The 23,728-nt window shown below is 44.9% G+C and overlaps 1 protein-coding gene across 1 annotated transcript in view; it reads right to left on the bottom strand.

Annotated features, from left to right (window-relative positions):
* Positions 1-22,728, bottom strand: part of AGBL1 (AGBL carboxypeptidase 1) — a 274,909-nt gene extending 252,181 nt beyond the window's left edge. Inside the window, exons 1-3 of the mRNA XM_072870404.1 lie at positions 22,590-22,728; positions 17,308-17,439; positions 14,793-14,886 (exon numbers count right to left, since the gene is read on the bottom strand). Coding sequence (XP_072726505.1) covers positions 14,793-14,886; positions 17,308-17,439; positions 22,590-22,713 — 350 coding nt within the window. The 5' untranslated portion in view covers positions 22,714-22,728. The remainder of the gene's footprint in view (positions 1-14,792; positions 14,887-17,307; positions 17,440-22,589) is intronic.
* Between the last annotated feature and the right edge of the window lie 1,000 nt (positions 22,729-23,728).

Raw genomic sequence — 23,728 nt, 5'->3', positions numbered from 1 at the left:
AGGCTGTGACAGCTTGTCATTCACATCAAGATGAAGGGTCTGGAAGGATCACAATCAGACAGGATTCTTCACAGATATATCACCCAGGCCATTTCAGGCTGACAGTGTGAGAATCCAGCTCTCCCACCCAAGGGACACATGCAGGAGGACTGAGAAAGGGGTTTGACGCTATCCTTGATTAAGAGGAGTGGTGAGGATGCTCATCTGCTAACAAGCACCAGCACAGCCCTACAAAACATCCTGTACACAATTAAAGCACGTCAGTGAGTGGGGTTAAATCCCCCTCCTTTCCCCAGACAGCTGTCTTCCAATCCCAATTCAGTTACTAATGAGAAAGAGCCCAGTGGTCTGTTGGCTCACTCCTTAGTTGTCAATTTATTTGCAGCTTATCAGTTCACTGTGCCCAGCAGCTTTTGCTCTGGAGACCCCAAGGATTGACACGCACGTTGTGCTCACGGCAAGGTAAGTGCTCAGTGCATGGGGGAGAGAACCAGCCCCATTCTGCTTGCTTCTGGATCTTTCTGCCTTGAACTTTTCTGAATACTGCATACACCCAGAGCACAGGCAGGGAGAGGGACACAATCCACGTAACTGGTGAAACCCTGCTTACTGCCTGATGAAGCCAAAGGGCACTGCTTGGTGACATACCCAGGAACCCTACGCTCAAATCTCAGCAGGGCAACTGTGACTTCTGTCCTCATTAAGAGAAATTGAATTGCAGGCACATTGGGGAGTCTCTGATGGTGAACTATAAAAGAGAAGGTAGAGCTTGGGGGTACCCAGGACTTTGTGATGCCAGAAAATGAGCCTGCACTCACACTATATTGCCTGCAACCAACTGCAAGATTATTTTATGGATACTATCAATTGCTGGCAGTGAGATATCCAAGAGCAGCTTATGTTGCCAACAGTCCAGGTAGTGAGGTATCTAACATATCAATGCTTGTGCCCAGAGCTATTTGGAAGCACAAAAGGGAGGCTGGTTTCAAAGTAATCAAGGCTAAGAGCTGTAGTTCTCCCTGACTACTGGTTAGTACAAACCATCTCTAAGGCAGCAGTAATCTCAGGGTACAACATCTTTAAAAAGCACTTTGTAATGAAAGGTGCTCTTGAGCTGTAAAGCAGCAGTGTTTGAAATAGCCTTTACTGCGCGTAACTAGGCTGCTGCGATGGATGGGAAATTTGAGTTTCCATTTCAGCCATTCCTGCAGTTTTACTGCTTAGAATTTTGAGGTTTGTTTTGTTTGGGGTTTTTGTTTGGTTGACCTTTTTAACCAAAGAAATAAACATCTTTCAGGGAAACTAATTTTAAAAATGTGTACAATTTAAGAGACTTGAAAAGAACATGAAATATGAAGCTGAAGGACTGAGAAAGCACCATCTTCCTTGATCTCTACCAAGAAACAAGGCTGACTTGTGTGGCAGCCTTTTCTTTAAGCAAAAGTTAGATGCTTCAAAATAAAAGAAGGAATGACTGATATTGAACACAAGATGAAAAACTGTGATCGTTCTTTTTAATCTAATGGTACTGTTTCCATATTACAAGGCTCTGGAAATAGATCCATCAGTTTGAGTTTATATGGCACTTCACTTTGCCCTCTGGTTCTATTCAGATGAAGCACATCCATAAAGTCCAGCCAAAGGAAATTTGAAGCTTAAAACCTCTAGGGAAGAGAGCTGGCTTGCAGAGTTTCTTTGAATATGCCAGAGCAAGAAGCTGTTTCATGCAAGCATAGCTACTGGAATTGTTCTCCCTGCGCTGCATGGCAAGATGCAACTTGGGTGGTTGTGACCTGGAAAAAGTGTCATAATATAAGCCTATAGCCCTACTCAGTTCTGCCTATTGGTGAGTGTCCAGGTACAGTCTGCCTGTAGTACTAGGGCCATGGTTTGAATGTGTGAGTAGCTACAGCACTGACAGCACACAGTGTTACATCCACATTTGCAGTAGGGAGCAAGTGGAAAAAGATATTGATGCCAATTAATCTTCTTGCATGCAACACCTCCCATTTCTCAATCTCTATGTGCTTCCCAAGTAGGTAAGCACTATTTCCCTTGTTATGTGCACAAGTTAGGCAGTTTCTATGCATTGCTCTCACCTAAATCCCAAAAGGATGGTGGTCAGAGTTAGAGCTGCCTGAAAAGCTCACATGCAAGTGGAATTTCAACAAAATATATACAAGAAAATACGCAGAAGCTGTCACCAATTTTCTCCTATTTCCCAGCTTACCCCCACTTTTCATCTCTTCCGATGACTGTGTTCCCTCACATACATACTTAGCCCTTCAGCACTGAATTTACTGTGAACTGGACACTTTACAGTTTGATGGTCCTAACTGATGCTGCCAAATACAAACATGCTTGGAAATACTGGGGTATTCACTTGTAAGCTGTGTGTGTACACAATACTGAGCTTAATTTGTACTATTAAATCGGTCTCAAATTGAGAACAATGCATAAACATGCTTGAGAAACACAAAGTAACATTCTCTTACAGATTCACGTTAGGCATCTTGACCTGAATTTAAAAGGCACTGTTATGTCTAAACGTGCAGCTGGCACTCAGCAGGATTTTTCAAAGCCCTTTTGCATACTAAGGTCAGAACTACCTTTTAACTGTATGAGTTAGGCCTTTAACCTGCCGAGAGGCTTTCTGTTATGGTTACATTCCCTTTCATCTTCACACATCTAAATAGCTCTGAAAATTTAGACATTCATTCAGAAAACTCAGTCCTCATTAACCCGAGTCCCTTCAGTCAACACCAATAGCCAGTTTATAAGAAATTTTTCAAATCTGTCATGTATGCAAAAGAAATGCCAATTTTACCCACTGTGTGTTGTCAAAACAGAAGACTGCAAAACATGTGTAGAATGGTGCTAGAAACATATAGTACTGACTAGTTTTGCAGCAGGCAAGTACAGTAAGCATGAAGGCTTTGGGAAAACAGATGTTGCAATTGCATAGTAGGGAGGAAAGCTTACTAACTTGCCTGGGATTTTCAGTAAAGGTTTAGCAGAAAAAAGCCATCCTGCTATTTGCCTCCCTCTGCCATTCTGTGATTTCTTTTTTTTTGACAGATGGGAGGGGGAAATGAGGATACTGCTGTATCGTGTAGTAAATCACGCATAGGTACATCTTTGCGGGAAAAAGAGCCAAGGTTGGAAAGTAAACAGCTTTCACACTGCCCTGCAGCAGCTTTCTGGACATAAGCTCTCCAAGCTGTGATAGGAAAGGCAGAAGAGTCGTCTGAGGACATGTGATCAGGTTTAAACTAAATAGGAGAGATGTTGCAAATGAGGATGTATCTTCTGCAGAAGCTGTGTGCAAGTAGGCTGAGCCACCATCACAAAAGGCCACAGCCTCAAACAGCAGCAGATGCACCACAACTCCAACACCTGCTGTGAATTTGTCCTTGTCCTGGCCTCATCTCTGCAGCTCAAGCAGGACAGAAGTAGAACATCTTACTGCAGGGAAGGCAACCTACAGGCTGCAGGTCAGAGATGAGGCGCTCTGCACCCACAGTACCTCAAGATGTTTAGCATTTCAAAGAACAACAATGGGCTATGTAAGATGGCAATGGGAATGGCATAGGTAGGGGTCCTGAGAAAGAAAGAGAAGTATGTTTAGTTTAGTAGTATGCCCAAGAGTCAGAGAAATAGTATTCTCTGTTAGATCACCCATGTTGCCTTCCATATAGCACTTTGCCCAGCTGGTGACTGAGATTCAACATGCAGGATGCATTACAACTTTGGGAGGATGAGCAGGAAGACTGAATTACCAGGGACAGCCAAAGCACTGCCTCAGGTTTCATCCCCACATCTACAAGCAAGGAGATTTGAGAGCAAGCAGTATGCACTAGCCTTGCATGCAACATAGGTCACTACACCAGCACAGAGCTTGCAAGGCTGGTTGAAAGCCAAGATCTGGCTGTTGTGGCTGATCCAGCCAACTGCAGACTAATGAATTTTTTCAGTTACACATGTATAATTCCTTATTAAGCAATAATCTGGTCGCATCTTAGTGCTGGTGCCTGTTCTTCACAACATTTAGCTAGAGGATTTAGAAGGAAGAAAAAGTCAGTAACAAGCCAAAATGCAGCAAATACTGGGTCAAATTCTCATGGTATTTGCTGTTTGAAATCTGCAGTGTCATACTGGCATAACTGCAGGGGCTTTTTGAAGCAGTAATTTGCAGAAGCTTAAGTAACAAAAGTTAGTATATTTTTTTTCCTCTCTCCTTTCATTGGAAAGCTTCCATCTGATATAATCAAGCCAAACTCTGGGATTTGAAAACAGACCATATCAAAGCCCGGGCTGGTAGAACTTGAGCTGAAGCAATGGGGATAAATAATTAAAAAGCACAGTAAAAATTATGAGCATTATCAGGATGGTTATTCCATTTGCCCTTGTTTTTTTCCTACACAGAAAAATCTGGAAGGTGGCAAAAGCTGAAATAGCCACAAATATGTAAGCATGATTTAAAGCAACAAAAACCAAGAAGGAAATGAAGCTTTTGAGTAGACAGTGAGAGCTGTTGTGCTATTGCAACATATGTCCTATGGTCCACACAAAGCCCAAACTATATCCATTTAACACAGAACAGGAAATAAACACGTGGAGTAGATGTGCCAAAGATATGGGATGATTTTGCTTTTTTTTCTTCTGCAGTAGTCTGGCTGCTGCTGCAGGCTAATGGTAAAAGCTCGGTCTTGGAGCCGTGACCTTTCCAAGGTTTACACTTCAGGGGGAGTTTCCATTCCCAATCCCAGAGCTGCAGCTGTATTAGGAGCCAGCAGCCCTGTTCTTCCTCACCAGCCACTTCAAGTTTTCAGGTTCTCCCCTCCATGTTCCAAGTCCTGTCTCTGAACACATCCCAGAGCAGCTCAACTCTGGGTTTATTTACAGATTTTACTGGCATTGCTGACATTCCAAGTGTTGCCCTGCAGATAAAGAGACTGAGAAGAGCCCTGCCCGTGTTAGCAAGCCAGAGACTTGTGCTGCATCTGTAGCACTGCTGTTACAAAACCTTCTCTCCTTAACAAAACACATTTCACCTGTGCTTGGTGAATACTCAAGTACTTAAGACTTCTCTTTTATTCTCTATAATCAGTGTTTGATAATTACCCAAAAGTGCCTGAAAGAGACTGTGAAGACTTTGGAGCTCGCTCTCCTGCCCACTGGAAATGAATCCGTTGTGTTGCCTCTGTATTGCTAAAACCAGCTACCCCGCTGCTGCTACAGCTGGTGCAGCTCCAACAGTGCTATCAGGAAAGGGAACCCTAGCATAGAAAGGCTGTTGCTAAGGGCTTTGACACTGTGTCATACAACTCTGCTCAGGGCAGGTCTAATCATTGTTGTGCTTCAAAACCACTGATAGTTCTAGAGACTGGCTTACACTTCACCTGCCAGCATTGCCAGCACTGGTGGAGTTGGAAAAAAGCCACAGCAACCCCCAGAAAATTCTTAGGGCTGTTTTCCTTGTGGGGACAGCACCTGCTCAGGGCCAGCATCGTGCAAAATTGTTGCTGTAGAAGCTCTGCACTGAGGTTTCCTTTCATTGTTGTCTCCTCAAATTTCCCTTGTCTACCTTTGGACTGAAAGCTTTTGTGGGGAGGATTTCACAGCTGCTTTCTACCCCCTTCATAAGGGTAACAGGCTTCTGGGTGGGAGGAGAAGTGGCAATAAATCAAGTGAAAGGTAAAGGAGAGGAGATTCTTGGGCTCTCATATGCACTGACACACAAGTGAGTGCCCTCAGCTTTATCTACTCACTCTCTGGCCTCTATCAGAGATTCACATCATTACCCAACTCAATGATTCCCAAGGAGGAATTCTTTCTTTGTCTCCTTGACACAGGAAAATGGATGCAGGCAAACAGGCAGGGCAGGCACCTGCTCATCACCTCTACGACCAAATTCAGATAGGCTTTACTTAGAAATCCCTTCCCTGCAGTCCCCCAGGGCTGTCTGGCTGATGCTTTCTGAAAGCTTTGGCACTTAATGTCCACCTCAAACATGCTTACAAGGTCACACGACCATGTTGCTCAACCTTCTTCTCACTCTGCCAGCTCCACATTCACTCCAGAGTCCACTTCAACTGCATCATGCCTGAGCATAAAACCTTTCACAAATTCACTACTGCTTTTCTCTCCTCTTTCTCATTTCCTCCCCCCTCTCTATCTCTGTCCTCACTGAATGCCTCAGACACAAATGACTGTACCCTCACTACCCTTAGGAAGGCATTAGAAAGGTGCAGTTTTAAGTGTATGCATTGAGCATATGAAAAGTCTGATCTCAAGTGACTTACCCACAGTAACATACCATGTCTCAGATTAGCACTTCAGACACGAGAGATCTTTTGTCTTCTACCTTCTTTGCTCTTATAGCCCTACCACCACTGATGAAAGCCTTCTCTCTGCAGATCAGGAGCAGCTTGCCTACTCATCTCAGATAACCCATCAACTTCCAGAAATCGTCCCAAACCTTTCATTTCTTCCTAGATTGCAAAATATTTTGTAATCCTCCTAGCTCTGTTGTAATTTTTTTTCATTTTTATTTATTCCACTCTTTTCCTTCTGTGCTATTTACAAAATGCTTAGCATAACCAGTACACACCAGTCTTGACCTACCCTTCTATGGAACTATCATACTCAGCTACAAGAAATCATTAACATTGATAATTCATTTAACTCTGGGAAACACTGAGATGCAACAGATGTATGAAATCAAGCCCTACCTCCCATTTGGATGGGAGTGACAGTGGTTTCCCCAGCTATGTGGGAGATACACCTCAAAACTTCTAAGAGGCAACGCAACTGCAACGCAGTGAGACACCCAAGTGTTAGCTTTAATCTAGTTATCACAAAGACCAACAGTGAGACAGATATGGCAACATGAATAATACTCCCAGACTGGATAATATGTCCTAAGAAGCTTGGGTAGCCCACGCTGGAGGCCCTGCTGCAAGCCGTAACAGTTGTTAGCAGAATGAGGTAAACTAAAGCTAGGGTGGAGAGACTCTCCCACACAATGAGCACAGGGTTGCCTGCAGTATAGACATACCAAAACCATCATGTGAGGTCAGCCATGAATTGCATCTGCCATAGCTACTGGGTGTGAAAAGTCAAGAACTTGAGAACAGGAGCAACTTGCCCTCATACCATCTTTCCGAATATAACCCACTAGCTCACCAAAGGGGAAGAAATAATAGGCAAGCAAAGAAAGGCCTTAGGTTGAAAGCATTGCTTCTTTTTCAAACTGTTACTTTTACCTGAAATAGAAGTAAAACATAAGCTAGACCTAAAAGAAAAAAGCAAACATCTCTTTCAAAATAATAGTCTCACTAAGTGGGTCCATTTATAAACCAGTTCCTCCCTTCCCATGACATATCAAGTTAAGTATAGAAATGGATTTCTCTTTATATAGTGTTCATTTGCCAATTTTTTATGCCACAGAGGTAGGTGTATCTATGCTTAATCTTGCCATACCAGAGGCTACCAAGAGATGTCACCAGGGTTTCTGTATGCAACATGTTTGGCCATCTGGAACAACCTTGGTATATGGTATTCCTCTCTGCTTCATCAATTGTTCATCTATTTTCAAATCTCATCTGAAAGCATCTCTTTTCTCCCTTGCCTCACCTCTTAATTTTTCAATTTCTCTCTTCTGCTGCTATCAACAGTACAGTGCCAGTAAAGTATAATTCTGCAATGCAACTCTATTTACTCTGCAAAGCAGCACTGAGATAAAAATCTCATTTCAGACTGATGGTATAACTTATTAATATTAGAACAGGTCATTCTGAGAGAAACCACACAGACCGTAAAAAGAATAGAGGAGAAGGAACTGCATAAAACTGGGACACCTTTGGCTCCAAGATCATTTATTCTATTACAATGGCTCATTGCATTAAATTTGAACACTAGGGTTTGTTTACTTATCTCAGTGATGTACCCATCTCTGCTCCATGTTATCTGAGATATTAGACAAGTTGAAAAGACACTTGATATAAACAATAATTTTAAAGACAACCCTTTTTCCCTTGTTGCTGGCATCATCTCATTCAGAACAGTATTTACCAGTTTTATTTAGCAGGAATTCTAGACTAAATCCCACGTAGATCAAGGCCAGATGCGAAGCGGGTCATTTAGTTGTGACATAGCTCAAAAGAAATTTCAGCGCCTCCTGTGAATTTTCTACAGGGATCAAATGAACCCAATAGCAATTTGAGAATAAGCAGGCACTAAGCATTGATTAATTCTGACCACATTCCAATAGAATCGTGTGCTAGTTTCCAATTAAATATCCAAACTGCTCAACACAATTAATGGCAAAACACAGATGAACAAGAGGAATTAAGGATGATTTGCTTTTGATCTCCTATCAGATATCGTTGCCAAAGAAACGACGGCATAAAGCTGTATGTGGAGCATTCCTCAAAAAGAACCAATCACAACAACTACCATATCAGGTTGCAGTGGAACTAATCACCATGTTGGCGTCTTGAGTTTGTTCTCATTCTCAAAATATTGGCCGGCAATGGCCATGCAACATTTTCTTCCGTTCAAGCAGAGAGCAGCTGATAGTTTAAGACAATCCAGGAGATGGAATTGCAGGAAATTTATATGGTGGTCTACCAGCAAGAAGTTATCCAGGATTAAGGCTGATGAAACTAACTGCCTGCACTAGGTCTAGGATGCATTTGCAATTGGATCTCTTCCATGTGTCTCTCCATCATTCTTAACAGAAGAGATAATTCTAGTATTCAGGTCATCCCTGCTACATCTCATCTCTTTTTGTCTAACAGACATAGCCCACACCATTCTGATTTCTTCTGTTGTTGAGGTCACAGGAGATCACTTTTACAAGTGTTTGTTGATGTGGCAACTTGGTCACTTTTCAACACTGTGGGCTCAACACTTACATTTTATCTTGCATCAAAAGCACCAGTTCCAAGGTGGGAAAACAGAATCTCAGTTGTGTGCAAACAACACAGGTTTTATAATAATAATAAAATGACCAGAGTAATATATATATTCTCATATATTCAAAACCTATTTTGAAGCCATATACACCCTCTTAACTTACATCTTCAGCATCTCCAGGGCCTTTCTATTCTCCTTGGTCAATCTGACACAATGTCTGATTAAATACGGACCCATCAGATTTGGGCTTTTAGCTTTAGATGTGCTCTCTTGATCACCTTGACATTCCTCTCTTCACTTGCATGAGCTCTGCTTTCAGTACTCCAGTAAAAATCTTCCTCTCTGTCACAATGTGAGCTGAAGCATGTGATATAGGAATCACTTCCTGACCATAGCAATGGTGTCATCATTATTCTTGCATTTTTCAGATTCATGAGTCACTCCTTACCTCAAATCACCCCTGAGCACACATCACCAAAGACAAGACATGTGATGTTCTCATTTCCTCCTGGGTTTTGAGCCCTTACACTAGTTGGAGAGGACTGCATCTTCCAAATCTCTCTCAGCAACCATCTACCTGACCCAGCCTTAAATGCCCATCACACTACTTCCAAGTTACCCACTCCAGACTCATCCTCCAATCAGCAGAGAGAAATAAATACTTCCATGCCACCTCAAGTTTCTAGAGGTAAATATTTGATACAGGTGAAAAGAACCTTGCTTCTTTCTTCCTTTAGAATGTGAGGAGTCCAGATATGCACCTCAGATGGAATAGAGTTACATGAGAGGATTTCCTGCCCTTTGATGGAAAGGGAGATTATCAGCAAGTGCTGAGGAACTGGGACCATCCAATAAGCACCAAACGTAATAAGAATTGTGATTAAATGTCAGAAGTAGGCAATGCTGGACTTCAGCAAAGGCAGATAATTTCTGCATGTCACATTTTCTACTGAATTAATTTGGCACCATACCCAGACCTTTTTTATTCACTTTCCCCTTTTAATTAAGTAGTCAAACTTTACTGGAACAGCTCAGTGCAGAAAGCCAAGTTTTGTGAATATTCACAGAAAGAGTTTTTAATTCTGACAAATACTCATTCTTGTTGCAATCTCTTGTATGAGGTTTATCCAGTCACTTACCATTAGCCAGCTCTGCTCAGTGTGGTAAATAGATGTACTCACAAAGAGCTTTGAGAAACAAAGACATTTTAAAACTTTCTAAATTGCTTTTAATAAAACTGCAGAAATAAGACTGCCCACCAAAATTTTAACAACATAAAAAGATAATTTAATGGAGGGAACAACTCAGACAAGTCACACCATCATTTCCATTTTCTAAAACACAGGTCTTCCTCATATGAAAGAATCATAAGTTCTGGATTTTTGTTTTCACTCACTTTGATAATCTGCCTTCAACTTGAGAAGTCCTAGAAGAGGCCTGCACAACATGTAGCCACAGACAACATACAGCCTTCAAAGCCATCAGCCTGCTATGACAGCAGCCTGGGGAGGATAGCTGATGCTTGGCCACCGGGAGACAGAGTCATGCAGAAGAGACCCAGCTCCTGGTGGGCCAGAGAGCAAACATCTGCCACCGTCACATTTCACATCCATCCACCCACAACACATCCAAATATCTCCCAGAACAAGTAAGTTGTGAAAATGAACAAGGGTGTTGAAAGGGACACTGTAAAGTAGGAGAAGGGTAGAAGATATGGAACATACGGGGAATAAGTAAGGTGGAAGGTGAAAGGAGCAGGGGTCACTGCACTCTGTGGGTCATCAGGGATATTGCATTAGAGAAGGTGTTGATGGAGTGAAGATTTGAGCACCCCACGCACACTTGTATCAGATATCCCAGCTACTGACATAAACAGAACTGAGAAAAACAGAACATAATCTGGCTTTATTTTAAACTGGCTCTATAAAAGGGTATCAGAAAACTTTCTCTACAGCACAGCATCATGAGAGATGGGCAAGACAGTCTAGAGTCTCCATCTCACTTGGATTTTGCAGTGCTTAACTCAAGAGTTCTCTAAACCTCAATGAGTTTCCAATTTTTTCATGTGGCTTTTACTTCAGATATGGTTAGTCCTGGAGAGATCCACACAGTTATGGCACCAGCAACCTGAAGACCTCAAATGCCTAACTAAGACCAATAAAGTCCATGAGTCACAGTCTCAGGGGAATCAGAGCTACTTGGCGTGCACCCAGAGAAGGTCAATTGGAGCATGGGAGACTATTTCTAAATAACCCAGAGCTTTGCCACTAGGAAAAATAAATAGAACTATGTATCTTGTTTCCACATCTTAGCTGGCTAAATAAATAGCTCTCATAGTGCACTCTCCAGGGCAGATTCTTAAAGTGACCTTGGTCCTGCTGCTGCCCAGGACAGGAGAATGCGGGTGTATCCACAAGAGAAGTGGTGCATTTTTGATGCTGCATTCCTGGCAGCTGATCAAAGAACAAGGGTAATCTCAGCCCCCACAGTTGCCAGCTGTTCCTTCCCAGCAGCAAGGCAAATCATGGTGGCACATAGTTATGAAGCGGAGGGAAGGTATCAAGGGCAAATACAAAGGGAGGATCAGAGGCTTGCTGGGAGGACATTGGAGTTTTCCTCTGTAGGCAGGTTACAGAGTAGTGTTCTCTTCAAGTTCCATACTGATAACCAAAAAGAAGCAGACATTTCTGTGACCAACTAACTACACCAAAATAACCCACTCCAGATTTCAGCATAGCCACAGCAACTTTGGGAAGAGCTACACCAGTGTTAGATGACCAGGAGCACATGCTGAACTAGACAAAGCACATGACCCCTTTTTATTCTTTCTCCCCATCTCAGAAAACCCATCCATAACCTTTCTCCCCTGGTCACCCTACAAATTTTTAACTAGAACAGCTCAAAAAAATAGCAGGACATTTTCACATGAACCCACCTCCATTTTCTGATCAACTGTAAAGATGCCTGGGATTTTCAGATCATAGCTATCCCAAGCATTTGCTAATGCTGGGAAAGAAGATCTGTAACCCACCCTACAGTCTAGACTTCTGGTCTCAGGACCTAAATTCTTTTCAACAACATGTCTTGAAGCTGCTTTCCCCAGTGAGAGCAGTGTTTCCAAATGGACCACAAGCAAATACAGTCCCTACTGAATAATAAGAAACTACCGCCTTTAAATAGGTTACAAGCGTTTTTTAAAACAAAACAGGTTTGTATGCCTCTTCTGATGTAAAACAGACTGTCTCCACTGAGCCATTGACCTTCTCAGCTGCTCCTACTTATTAAATGAAACAAGCAGCTTTGAGCCCTAGGCAGGCCAGCTGAGTGGCTACCAGGCTACAGCTGATTTATGGTTCTTGCTTGTTAAACCAAGTGTAAGTGGGAGCCAAATCACCTTTTTCTGTGAGCTAGGTCCCAGGAAAGATTTTATCCTCCATTTGCACACTCATACAAATATATTTTAAGAAGAGCACAAATATTTTAGGAAAAAAAGGAAATTAGGAAACTGAAGTAGCAATGGGGGAGCTCAGGTAGACAACAATTAATGTATAAGATAGCTTTTTTCAAAGGGAAAATAAATCCAAGCTTTTCAGCAACAAATAAAATGGCTTATTAGCAATAAAACTGGAGTTTTATTGGGGAAATTTTGACTTTTCTTTTTCTGGTGGGTGTGTGTGTCCCAAAAGGAAAAAGAAGTACACAGAAGAGTTCAAAACAATTCTTGTACATCATATAAAAGGAAGAAAAACCCAAATATTGCACATTGACAATCTGGAATCATTGAAATCAAAAGGGGTGTGTTTCCCTGAAGGTTATTTCTTTCCCTTTCTGCTTAGAAGTGAATATTCTAGACCACTTTACAGCCTACATTACAACCACCCTCGGCAGCACTAGCTGCATCTCCAAATGAATCTCACCAAAAACCCAGGCTAGAAATGAGCAACAGATACCAAGTTTTCCACTTCCCTCAGAGGAAACAGCGAATGGAAAAAGCAGCTTTGCACAAAATTAGTTTGAAAAGCCTTTATGCAGCCAGTCCCATTGCTTAACGGAGAACTGATACAGGCCCAAGTCCCATTACACACAGATCCTGACCTATGAGGCTATCACAGAAGTAGAACTAACACTAGTCTAATCACAGCCAACACTTCCATAGGAAGGAAACCAGGGAACTGAGTGGAATTAGTTAAGCACAGACATGGACCCATCAATCACTTTTGGCTGCCTCAGAAGTCAAGCCCAACTCTTGGTCTAACTCATCCTGGGCACCCCTGTCATACATAAAGCAGTTCTCCAGGCTCCCTGAATCTTAAAGTTATAACATGAGGTCTGAGGGGAATCTTGGAGGGTCCTCAGATATCCTAGGAATAATATCCTAGCGATAATATTCTTTGAGTTGGGTAATATCCAAACCTTTGTGTAAGAAACATCCTGATATCATACTTTTGGACAGACCACGTAGAGGAATCACAGGTACTCTGGCTAAGAGAGAACTGAAGCTGTGAAGCAGTTCAGGTACTCAGCACTATACTAGAAAGCCAAAAATTCAGGCAAAAGTGAGTTGGCTTCCATTAACAAGGCAGCTGCAGGAAGTTGTGCATCTGCTGTGCCCACTCAGTATCTTATTTAGCAAAGCAAACTGTTCAAATTTTTTTTATAGCCCCAGACAGGTAGGCAGAAGAACTGGAAGAATGCTGCATTTAGCAAACAACAGTACCACGTGTTGGCGTGGAAGTTCATCACTTGTGGCTAGTGGAAATTAATTCAAATTCCTTCCCATGTAACTGACGATATTGGGAGAACTGGTATCAGTCTTTGATGGTAACAGCAGGATGGACATTATTTACTGGTGCCCTCATCCAGAGTGACTGTCCCCCACTTCAACCACAGCTAAGCAAGTAGTGGCCAAACTGTTGTGCCATGTCTGTCCATCCACTTCTCACCTACATGCGATGTTCCCTAAAGCTACTTCCTCAGTAATCACCAGCCATGAACCGCACCCATGTCAGGTCCATGCAGTAGCCAAAACTGACTGAATGTTACCATGTCCTTGCTGAGACGTGCATGAACAAGTAGGGACTATGTGCTCCACAAGGCATTGCATGTCTCACCAGAACTGGCAGGTTCTGTGTTGCTTAAGCAAATGTGATTGTGTGGGCACAGCTCATAGCAGTAAATCCTCCCTCCTTTTTGTCATGAGCAAGCCACAGAAATGTGTTATGTCCTTCTGTGGATGTTTCCCACATTACAAAGTTTGCCTTGAAAGGCATCTGAGGAAGAGGTCAGAATGGACAACTTGGGGACTTATGTTCAGCATTAAGACGGAGATATAAAATGGACTCACTGTCTTCAGAAAAAAACTATTTGAAACATTTTCAGTGGGATTAAAAACAGACCCAGATTAATACTAATAAGAACTGTCATACTTCAAAAATATCGTGATGACCTGATCACAGCTGTCTGCAAAAGGTGGATGAGGTAGCACTGCCATGATTCCCCTGTACCTGCTCCCAGGCTGGTGGTGGCAGGAGGTTCTTGCTAAGGGGTAGGCAGGATCGGTTTGTCTGCTGCCAGCACATGCCTCTCAAAATCCAGTCCTGACTGGGAAATGAAGGACGATACTTTGCAATCAAACTGCCATCACTGTATAGGGTACACTACAAATAAATGGCCACCAGCATGAATCATATGATGAATCACAGCATTAACGTGTCCTTCAGGGAACTATTTCTGCCTCTTAAAAAACCCTGCAGATTTAAAGTGAGTGGAAATTGTGCATCCATTTCTGATTTCTTTGCCTCTTCAAGTGGAACCAAAATTTTATTTCTTGCTGCCCTGGAAAGATGAGTTCCCTTGGGGCTACTGCCTACCTGACTGTCCTGACGTGTCTCTTGCTGTAAGGGGTGATGACTTTGAAAAGCAGCTCCATGGCTCCATTGATGCCAAGTGTAGTTCCTGTGGCAACTAAGTCAATAAAAGAGAAAAGCAGTCAGATCTGAAGCAGGCAGTCTGCAACATTGTGTTTAGAGGTGATGCGGGGAAGGGAGTAGCTGCCCCTGGGGCTATGAGCGGATTTCTCTGGGCTTCCAACTGGACTTCACAGGTCATTTTACAAACACAGAAACAGAAGCACAAAGCTGTCTGTGGACACAACCTGAGCCAAGATCAGACACAAAAACAGTCCTGCAGTTCTCCCTGAGTTCCCCAAAGTCCCTTTTCTTGTAAATATTGTACTCTCCAGAGAACAAATCATAGTTAAATAGGGTTATCTCCCAGCAAAAATGACAGGGCTCAAATTCATCCCACATTTCCCACAGGCAACTCCATGAGGACAGTTTATTTCATAGGGGCATGGAGGGTAGAGTTTTCTTTCTGTGCTGTTATTCAGCAGTATGGAAGTGTGTTTTGGGGGGAGGGGAGCTTCTGAATGCAACTTAATTTCAGCTAGGCCAATTTTACCTTTAATCCTTCACTTGCTAACACACTAGGAACTTTTATAGATAGATTTTGCATTCGATTCCAAAAATGCCTGATGCATAAACTAGGTCTTTAGCCAGACCTCCCTACTATGAGACAGAAACTCTGTGTAAAGAAGGGACGAATACAGCCCTGAAATATTAAATGCAAGTCAACAGGGTGAAAGGCTCAGTAATCAACAGCAGCCAGAGGGAGACCTGGCTGCTTGCCCACTGCTGGGTTTTGGCTGTTTTGTAAGTATCTCCCAGTGGTCCTCAGAGAGCTGGCAGAGGGCCCATCATCTCCTGCAGTCCTACCGTGTCCCCACCAAGTTGTCCTGTGATGGAAAGCTTTGCAAGGTTTGCCAGCTACTTTCACACTAAGCTGGTAATTCATTAGAGACAGGGCGGTGGACAGGCTGCTTGAACTCATCCTGCCCCAGAGCAGGATGTAGGCTGCCACACACAACTGGTGGCAGAGATTGTGAAGGGAGCAACCCAGAGCAAAGAACTGGTGCGTGAGATTGAGACAAGGACTCATCTTTTCTACTTTCATACCTAAGCACTCTCAGAGTTTTATATGCTTCTGGATCCTCTTTAGTTCCACTCCATAAAAATAATTTTTAAGGTTGAGAGCATGTAATCTCCTAGTTTGGTACCACATCCACACAGACCTTCACCTAACCTCCCCTGCAGCTTCCCAGCTGAGCCACAGAGCCCACAAAGTCAAAGTTACTCATGGAAGGGGGAAGCATATCTGGAGAGTGCTGGGGATACCTGGAGAGTAACAGAGATGCTCCAGCAAAGGAGCAGAGGTGGGGTTCTGGGGTCTGACATTAACAGAAAGGAGGCCATGCTGCAGTATGCATCCTAAAACCTCTGCAAAAACTGCAGCTGAATTGGGAAGCAGGTGCACTGAAGCAGGGAGCAGGGAAGTGTGTAGATCATCATTTTGGGTGGGAGGCAGCACAGGGTGACTACACAGCTGTGAAACCCAAATAAAGGCACATTTCAGCTTCCGGCCTTGGCTCCATTTTTAGTCACGCTCAGCCTTTCAAATACTGCTTATCACAGGGAGAGTGGTTGAATGTTGAGGCTTGGCTGCTTGCCTGAGAAAGTCCATTTCATGAAGCTAGCTCCTGTACAGATAGAAGGGACCTGCAGGGCTGGGTGCCAGGAGTGCTAAATCTTAGGATGCATATAGCAGACTACAGACAGGATGGCTGTCAAGAATTATCTGCTGGGTGAGGGATGTGGGGAAGGAGAGGAAGGGGTTAGAGTGAGTAAAGGGAAATTTGTGCTGACAAACTCAGTGCTCTATAGCAGAAAAAGCCTGTATGAATCTGTAATGATCCTGGGAGAGAATACTGGAAATCCCATTGCTTGAATCATTTAATATGAGGGCATTGCCAAGCAAGAAAAGCTGGGAGAGTGCATGGGGGGGGGAGGGGATACTAGACAGAAGACCATGATCTAATATGTACTTCCTGAGGAACCTTGAATGAGTAACTGATTTCTCTCTCCCTCTGTTTCTCCAACCGTATTTTCCTTCCTCATGGAGCTGCTCTGAGAATCAATACAATCAACAATAGTGAGACATTTGACTATTATGGTAATGGGAACTGCATAGAGACTTAAGGTACCTAAGTCTCAGAGCAAAGAAGTTGACTGTCTATATTCTAGAATAAGAGATCATTGCCATGAATATTTTTCACTACAGCACTTTTATTTTCATAGTCCACAGATGAAATACACTGTAAAGGCTGTATAGGCTCCTCGGGGAACACCTCTTTCTATGGTTGTTCTGTATATTAACAGTGCATGCAGGCACTAACCTTAATCAGGAATGATGTTTCTTTGAACTGAAATGACTAAAAAAGAACTCTGGTGGTTGTTACACAGAGGAAAAGAGGAAAATCCAGGCACTCACCATTAGAAGCACAAACCCTCAGGACCCAGAGGCAGTGGGTGAGGTGCAGGTGGTGGCCCAGGTTTCTTCTTGCCAAGCTCAGTATGATATCAGTTGCTTCTGCCTTCTGCACTTTCAGCCCAAACTTCCTATCTGTGAAAAGCAAATAAGAATCAAACTATTACAAAGACCAGTTCTCTGCAGCAGTGCTGATAAACATATTTGCACTGAATCTTATAACTCAAGATCTCATAACAAAGGCATTCAAATGTTTCAATGAGTTAGATCAGCATTATTCTCACCGAAAACAGGAAAACGTGGGATTCACCTTGAGTCACCAGATACAAATCATAGAATCATAGAATGGTTTGGGTTCGAAGGGACCTTTAAAGGTCATCTAGTCCAACCTCCCTGCAATGAGCAGGGACATCTTCCACTAGATCAGGTTGCTCAGATCCTCATCCAACCTGACCTTGAATGTTTCCAGGGATGGGGCATCTACCACCTCTCTGGGCAACATGTTCCAGTGTTTCACCACCCTCATCATAAAAAGTTTCTTCCTTATATGTAGTCTGAATCTACCCTCTTTTAGTTTAAAACCATTACTCCTTGTCCTATCGCAACAGGCCCTACTAAAAAGTCTGTCCCCATCTTTCTTATAAGCCCCCTTTAAGTACTGAAAGGCTGCTATAAGGTCTCCCCGGAGTCTTCTCTTCTCCAGGCTGAACAACCCCAACTCTCTCAGCCTTTCTTCACAGGAGAGGTGTTCCATCCCTCTGATCATTTTTGTGGCCATCCTCTGGACCTGCTCTAACAAGTCCATGTCTTTCCTGTACTGAGGACCCCAGAGCTGGACACAGTACTCCAGGTGGGGTCTCACCAGAGTAGAGTAGAAGGGCAGAATCATCTCCCTCGACCTGCTGGCCATGCTTCTTTTTATGCAGCCCAGGGTACGGTTGGCTTTCTGGGCTGCAAGCGCACATTGCTGGCTCAAGTCCAGCTTTTCATGCACAAGTACCCCCAAGTCCTTCTCCACAGGGCTGCTCTCAATCCCTTCATCCCCCAGCCTGTATGGATAATGGGGGTTGTCCTGACCCAGGTGCAGGACCTTGCACAATCTCATGACGTTCACATGGGCCCACTTCTCCAGCTTGTCCAAGTCCCTCTGGATGGCATCCTGTCCCTCAGGCATGTCAACTGCACCACTCAGCTTGGTGTCATCTGCAAACTTGCTGAGGGTGCACTCGATTCCACTGTCTATGACACTGATGAAGATATTAAACAGTACTGGCCCCAATATGGACCCCTGAGGGAAGCCACTTGTCACTGATCTCCATGCGGACTTTGAGCCGTTGACCACTACTCTCTGGATACAATCATTCAACCAATTCCTCATCCACCAAATAGTCCACCTATCAAATCCATATCTCTTCAATTTAGAGAGAAGGATGTTGTGGGGGACCGTGTCAAAGGCCTTACAGAAATCCAGATAGATGACATCCGTAGCTCTTCCCTTGTCCACTGGTCATAGAAGGCCACTAGGTTGGTCAGGCAAGGCTTGCCCTTGGTGAAGCCATGCTGGCTGTTTCAAATCACCTCCCTGTCCTCCATGTGCCTTAACACGGCTTCTAGGAGGATCTGTTCCATGATCTTCCCAAGCACAGAGGTGAGGCTGACAGGTCCGTAGTTTCCAGGGTCCTCCTTTCTACCCTTTTTAACAACGGGTGCAATGTTTCCCTTCTTCCAGTCACCAGCGACTTCACCTGACTGCCATGACTTTTCAAATATCATGGAGAGTGGCTTGGCAACTATATCAGCCAATTCCCTCACGATTCTGGGATGCACCTCATCAGGTCCCACATGTATGTTCAGGTTCCTCAGGTGGTCTCAGACCTGATCTTCTCTTACAGTGGGAGGGACTTTGCTCCCCCAGTACCTGCCTTGAAGTCCATCCACTTGAGAGGTGTAGGGAGAGATGTTGCCTGTGAAGACTGAGGCAAAACGGTTGTTGAGTACCTCATCCTTCTCCTTGTCCTTTGTTACCAGTTTGCCGGTCTTGCTCATCAGGGGGGTACACTTTCTTTGACCTTCCTTTTCTGGCTGACATACCTATAGAAGCCCTTCTTATCATTCTTTGCATTCCTTGCCAAGTTCAGCTCCAGCTGCGCCTTGGCCTTCCTGACCCCATCCCTACACAACCGGGCAGCATCCCTATACTCTTCCCAGGATACCTATCCCTGCTTCCACTGCCTGTGCATTTCCTTGTTGCTCTTTAGTTTGACGAGCAGGTCTTGACTCAGCCATGCCAGTGTCTTGCCTTCTGTGTTGGTTTTGGCCGAGACAGAGTTATTTTTCTTCACAGTAGCTAGTATGGGGCTATGGTTTGGATTTGTGCTGAAAACAGTGTTGATAACACAGGGATGTTTTTGTTATTGCTGAGCAGTGCTTACACAGAGTCACGACCTTTTCCATTTCTCACCCCACCCCACCAGCGAGTAGGCTGGGGGTGCACAAGGAGCTGGGAGGGGACACAGCTGGGACAGCTGACCCCAACTGACCAAAGGGATATTCCATACCATGTGACATCATGTTCAGCATATAAAGCTGGGGAAGAAGAAGGAAGGGGGGATGTTCGGAGTGATGGCGTTTGTCTTCCCAAGTAACCATTACGCGTGATGGAGCCCTGCTTTCCTGGAGATGGCTGAACACCTGCCTGCCCATGGGAAGGAGTGAATGAATTCCTTGCTTTGCTTTGCTTGTGTGCGTGGCTTTTGCTTTACCTATTAAACTGTCTATCTATCTCAACCCACGAGTTTTTTCACTTTTACTCTTCTGATTCTCTCCCTCATCCCACCACGGGGATGAGTGAGTGAGCAGCTGGGTGGTGCTTAGTTGCCAGCTGGGATTAAACCACGACACTTCCTTTTCTGTTTTCTTACACATGGGGATCAAGAGCTCTTGCGTTCTATGGAAAGCATCCTTAAAGATCTGACAGCTCTGTTCTGCTCCCTTGCCGCTGAGGGCAGTTTCCCAGAGGGTCCTATTGACTAACTCTTTGAAGAGCTGGAAGTTTGCTTTCCTAAAATTCAGGGTCCTGACTTACTCTTCGCTTGTCCCATATCCCTCCGGACTGCGAAATCCATCAGTACATGATCACTGCAGCCCAGGCTGCCTCCAATCTTGAGGTCTCTGATTAGCTCACTTGCATTGGCAACCAACAGGTCCAGTCATGCATCCCCTCTGGTAGGGCTGTCTATTACCTGGCTTAAGAAGTTATCCTCAATGCACTCCAGGAGTCTCCTGGATCGCCTACAGCTCACCATGCTACTTTTCCAGCAGATGTTGGGGTGGTTGAAGTCCCCCAGCAGGATGAGAGCCTGCGAGCGCAATGCCTTCTGTAGCTGGAGTAAGGCTTCATCAACAGGCTCCCCTTGATTGGGTGTCCTGTAGTAGACACCAACCACAAGGTTCCCTTTGTTGCCTTGGTCTCTAATTCTTACCCATAAACTTTCAACCTGCTCATGGCTGTTCTTCAGAGACAGCTCTTCACACTTTATCCGTTTCTTGATGTAGACGGCAACCCCTCCGCCCCTTCTTCCTTGCCTGTCCCTTCTGAACAGCCTGTAGCCATCGATAGCCACACTCCAGTCACGGGATTCATCCCACCAAGTTTCAGTAATGGCAACTAGGTCGTAGCTTTCTAGCAGCATGGTGGCTTCCAACTCCTCCTGTTTGTTGCCCATGCTGTGTGCATTGGTGTAGAAGCACTTCAGCTGGGCTGTCGGCCGTGTCACCTTTTTAGAGGAACACCCCTTAATTCCTTTGACATATTTCACCAGTGTTTCCCTGTTGGTTCCTATTACCTCAGGAGCCCCTGACTCCTCTCTGTAAGACTTCAGGTGTGCTCCAATGTACCCAGCATGTCTCAGAGCGACAGGCTGAGGGCCCTCGCTAGCACCCTGTCCCTCTAACCGTGGCATGTCATCCCACAGCTTGTCACAGGCAAGTCTGATATTATCCCCCTCCCCCTTCAAGTCTAGTTTAAAGCTCTGTCAGTCAGCCCCGGTAGCTCATGAGCAAAGACCCTCTTCTCCTTTTGAGAAAGATGCGCCCCATCCAACACCAGCAGGCCTGGTGCCACGTAGACCATCTCATTATCGAAAAACCTGAAATTCTGGTGGTGACACCAGCCACGGAGCCATGTATTAATAGACTGGGTCCATCTGTTTCTTCCAATGTCACTGCCCACAACTGGAAGGATAAAGGGAAAAATTACCTGTGCCCCGGATTCCTTTACCAACCGTCCCAAGGCCCTGAAGTCTCTTTTGATCACCCTTGGACTACACGTTGTGGCTTCATCACCACCCACATGGAAGAGCAATAATGTGTAATAGTCTGAGGGCCGTACCAGGCTAGGAAGTTTCCTAGTGATGTCCTTAACCCAGGCCCCCAGGAGGCAGCAGACTTCCCGAAGAGGAGGGTCTGTCTGGCATATTGGACCCTCTGTTCCCCTCAGAAGGGAGTCAGCTACAACTATAACCCATCTTTTCTTCCTCGTGGAGGTGGTTGTGATACAGGGGGGTAGGCCTTTCTGACCTTGGCAACTCCTCTGGTGTAGATGGACCATCATCCACATCATCCATTGATTGGCCTTCCCCATCCAGAGCCTCATACCTGCTGTACAGAGGCAGCAGGGAAGGCGAGGTGAGCAAGGAGGGGTTCGCCTGCTGCCCGGAGCGTAGATTTGCCTCCATTCACTGCCTTCCTTTAAGCTACTGCCTTCTGCCTGTTGGGAGGATACAGGATGCCCTTGATCTTGTGTTTTTTCTGGTGGCTGTTCCTGGTTCTGTCTCGGGGTGGGGCAGAGCATGGTTCCACCAGTCTTTCTCTCTCACAAGAGCTGCCAGCTCCTGTCCCTGCGCTGCCCTGGCATTTCCCTGCCTCAGGAAACCCCCCTGTACACCAAGATCTGCCACTCTGCTGTGGATCGGTCTGAGAAAGAGGAATCATATTTTATGATTTTGCTTATGTTAACGGAAAAAAAAATAAAATTTCTGCTGGGGGAGGGCTTTCAGCCACCAGGCCAACCCAAGGCAGAACATGGATGAAACCTGTGTAAAAAGCAGCTCTACGCACGTGTACGGCCTCCCTGCCTTGTTGCAGGATCTCTACCTGGCCAGACCGCAGACAAGCGGCACACCCCAAAAATAAACTCACAGCTGTCTATCATCAGGCACATGCCACTGCTGATTATTGCTGGGGCTGTCCGTTAGTTTTGAGCCCCCCCCCCCACTCAGCAGTACCTCGTTGGCCGACCCTGGCCAGCAGGCAAAGCAGGGGCAGGAGGGTGCTGTGGTCGGGCGGCTCGGTCCGGGCAGCGGTGATGAGAGCCTGCAGCAGCGCCTCACTGCCCCCTTTGCTGATCATGTAGTGAATTCTCCGGCCGGTCCCTGTGGAAAAGAGGAGAGACTATGCTCAGAGCATCCCTTCCCTGAGCCACAGCTATCACGAACCCTCACCCCGCATGGAGCACACAAAGCTTCCATGGCCTTTCAACTGTGTTTTATTGCTATAAACCCAAGGGTATTTGCAGAATTGACCATGGATGTCAGGTGCTCCTGGCCTGGAGACATGGCTAATGGCTGCATGGTGAAACCATGCGCTCTGCTGCCTCTTGCTCCACCAGTCGTTATCTTTAGAAACCCACGTCCTGCAAAACTTTTTCATTGTGCATTGAAATGCAGCAGAGAGGAATAAGCAGAGACACCAATAGGTTTCAAAGGAGCAGAAGGCTCAGTGATCTTTTCTTAGATACTGGAAATTAAACAAGCAAAGGACTAAAGCTGCAATGGGCTTCTGCAAAATGAAACAGAATCATAGGGAAGCTTTGGAGACAGCTTTCAAACAAATCTAGGTCTCCAAAGAAACCACACGCTAATCCTGTGAGCCCTACTGTGTCAACAAACGTTGATCCATGGGCGACTTCGGCAGTGACTTCAGGCTCCTTGGTTGGAGGAAGCTGCACGTTCAGCTCCTGGAGGGGAGACAGTACCTCCTATCCTCCATGTAGGCAATCCTTCCATCTAGCTGAGGAACAGCACTGCAGGGCTTCAAAAGAGAGGCCCAGCTGGAAGGGCGATGTCTGCGGTGGGGCTCCAAGGAGTGGGGAACGCAGGAGGCTCCAGCACTCACCAATGCAGCCCCCGCAGCCTAGCAGCTCAGTTGGGTTGAGAATTGTTTAGCAAATGACATTTCTGAGGTGGAGCAGGAAGGAAAAGAAACTTAATTATTTTTTCAGTTCTTTTGCCAATTCGCTTATTTTTTCATGTGGCTGGAGCACATGCAGCAAGATGCCTTCCCTGTAGCCCTGAGGTGGAGGTGCCTTTTGGGGAGATGCTGAACTCTTTCTGTTGGAGAGTCCCCATGCTCTGGGAAGTCAGGC

Source organism: Ciconia boyciana, chromosome 8 (genome assembly GCF_034638445.1).
Source record: "Ciconia boyciana chromosome 8, ASM3463844v1, whole genome shotgun sequence".
NCBI classification, from domain to species: Eukaryota; Metazoa; Chordata; class Aves; order Ciconiiformes; family Ciconiidae; genus Ciconia; species Ciconia boyciana.
This window is presented reverse-complemented; position numbering and strand designations above follow the sequence as displayed.